At 60.4% G+C, this 2,560-nt stretch overlaps 1 protein-coding gene across 1 annotated transcript in view; it reads right to left on the bottom strand.

Moving 5' to 3' along the window:
* Nucleotides 1–2,360, bottom strand: part of POLG2 (DNA polymerase gamma 2, accessory subunit) — a 9,483-nt gene extending 7,123 nt beyond the window's left edge. Inside the window, exons 1-3 of the mRNA XM_061577015.1 lie at nt 2,232–2,360; nt 954–1,415; nt 270–366 (exon numbers count right to left, since the gene is read on the bottom strand). Coding sequence (XP_061432999.1) covers nt 270–366; nt 954–1,380 — 524 coding nt within the window. The 5' untranslated portion in view covers nt 1,381–1,415; nt 2,232–2,360. The remainder of the gene's footprint in view (nt 1–269; nt 367–953; nt 1,416–2,231) is intronic.
* Nucleotides 2,361–2,560: the final 200 nt, after the last annotated feature.

Raw genomic sequence — 2,560 nt, 5'->3', positions numbered from 1 at the left:
TTTAGGCCGAGTCGACCTAGGGGAGGCCCAGGACCGGTTCAGATATTCGCCACTGGTGTTGGCCGCGAGCGGGAATCCAACTCGGGTGGCCGGGTTCTCAGCGCAGAGCTCTAACCTCTCCCCACAAAGCAACATACACACTCGCACGTACACACACACAGCATGACAACGAGCGGCAAACGCGTTACCACTCGGCCATGTCACCGCCCCAAGTCATCATCAGCCATGTTCAGTCCACTGCTAGTCTGTCTCGGCTCCCACTCACTCACCTCTCTCCCCGCGGCCTGCAGACCCCCACCTGTGCAAGGCCAAAGGGCAGTTTGCGGTTGGAAAGTGCAAGGGCTTGTGGGTAGCATCCCAGCATGCCTTGGGGCACACAAGAGAGGAGGAGGGTTAGAACAGAGACAGATGAACACACGGCGACTCGGACATGGCCATCATGAACCCTCAAGACTCGCGACGCCACCCAGACCCAGGGCTTGAACCCAGGTTCTCTGCATTGGTGGCTCATTGTCTCTGATATTACCATTATAAATCTACATTTTTTTTTTTACCAGGTGAGCCCCACTGAGCTATATAGCGACCTGGCCGCAAATGATTTGGAAATGGATTGCAGCTCAAACATTCTCAACGAATGTCTCGAAATGTGGAGGGGAAAAACCGGAGGACTCGGAGCAAAATCCACGCGACCACGGGGAGAGAGACATGGTAGACTCTAAATATGCAGCAGGTGTCAGGGTCGGGATCGAACCCACGACATCCTGTAGACCAGGCGAGGTAGTTAACATCTCCCAGCCACCGGGGCCTCCTCTTAAAACTGACTGACCCAACCGATGATCACGACGGACGACGGCGAGGATTTGTATCGGTGCGGCACACGCGGCGAACCATCTCTGAACGTGCGAAACCCCCGCGATGAGCGAAAACGCAACGACGCAGCGCGCGGCGCTCACCGTCGACGAGAGAGCGTCTCAGCTCGCGAGTGGCCGGGCTCAGAGCCGGCGTCTCCACCCCGACCACGTCCTGCCGGGCCGTCACCACATCGGCCCACCACGCGGCGCGCACGTTCCTCCGCAGCTCCACCCCCATGGGCCCGAAGCTCAACCCCTCCTCATCCTGCTCCTCGTCGTCGGCCGCCACCTCCGCTCCCCGGGGCAGCTTCGTCGCACCGTGGGCCGGAGTCTGCCCGCCGGCGCCGATGTTCGCCGCGTACACGAAGTGGCGCTCGCGGCACAGCGCCCAGAAGGAGGCGGCGGATTTCTCGGCCGCCGCCGCCGCCGACGACGACGACGACGACGACCGCGGGCGGCGCGGCGGGGCGAGCGGTCGCCTCGCGATGATTCTCGCGGGTTGCGTCAAAGCGACCAGCGGCGAATTCATCGCTCTGCCGATTGTTTGCAGCCTCCCGCTCCCGCCTTCACAACACAAAGACAAAGATCCCCCCCCACCCCGGTATAGCCTTAACATACTGTAGGGGCAAGTGGTGTTAGCGGGCACCTATAAAGGCCGACACGGCACACGAGGGGGTGGGGGTGGCCAGCACTACGCCGGGCCGCCTTTGTCTCCCTAGCGGCGATGTTTACATCATCGCACCAGGTACTCATTTGAGGCTGAGTCGACCTAGGGGAGGCCCAGGATCGGTTCAGATAATCGCCACTGGTGTTGTCTGTGAGCGGGAATCGAATCCGGGTCGCCAAGTTCATAGCGCAGCGCGCTAACTGCTACACCACCGCTCCCCTTCACACACCAACCCATTCCACCACCCCCTCTTCCACCACCCCCTTTCCACGCTCACCCCTTCCACCCCCAGTGGCAAGGCGCTCACTTCTAACGCACGGCACCCCTCACAGCCCACCCGCACCCAGCAGCCCCTCTGCGCGTGTTGGAGGCAGTTGCCACCGCTGTGTCCTCAGCCCGCCTGCTACGCGAGTCGGGTTCGATCCCGGACCCTGCCGACGCCTGTTCGAGTGAGATCTTGGGTCTCCTATCTCTCTCTCTCTCCCCGTGGTAGTCGCGTTGATCCTCCTCCCGGCTTCGCCCACCTCCGCATTTAGTACCAACGCGCGTGCGTCTACGTGGTGCGTCTACGTGGTGCTGCTGCTGCTGTTCTAAATTCCCGCGTGTGGCGCTGATGTTGCCGATAACGATGTCGGCCACTTGAAGAGGGTGTCGCGTGAGGCCAGGTCACCCCTGAAAGAAGAGACACGAGCTAACAGCTCGGTGGGCTATACCTGGTGATGAATTCAACGGGCTTCGCCAGGTAGATAAACTGGTAAATACAAAATAACAAAAATTAGCGGAGAACTTTAAAGTCGCCACCACGCTCCTATGGGCGCGGCCATGTTGGCGGCGACTTCCGGTGGGCCACCGGAAGTTGGGTGTCCCCCGCGTGAGTGAGGGAAGGTTCCGGGCAAACAAACGCCCGCGGGTGTTTTTGTTCCGGCCTCGCTGCACTGGCGTATCGTCGTCAGCACTCAACAATTTGACGATGTAAATGCCATTAGGCCGCTGTCGGTAGCCTAAAAGAGGCCTAGAAATAGGGTTTCGTTCCACCAAGTGG

Source organism: Lethenteron reissneri, chromosome 63 (assembly GCF_015708825.2).
Source record: "Lethenteron reissneri isolate LAM-NWPU_2019-01 chromosome 63, ASM1570882v1, whole genome shotgun sequence".
Taxonomy (NCBI): Eukaryota; Metazoa; Chordata; class Hyperoartia; order Petromyzontiformes; family Petromyzontidae; genus Lethenteron; species Lethenteron reissneri.
The sequence above is the reverse complement of the archived record's forward strand: the minus strand, read 5'-3'. Positions and strand labels throughout refer to the sequence as shown.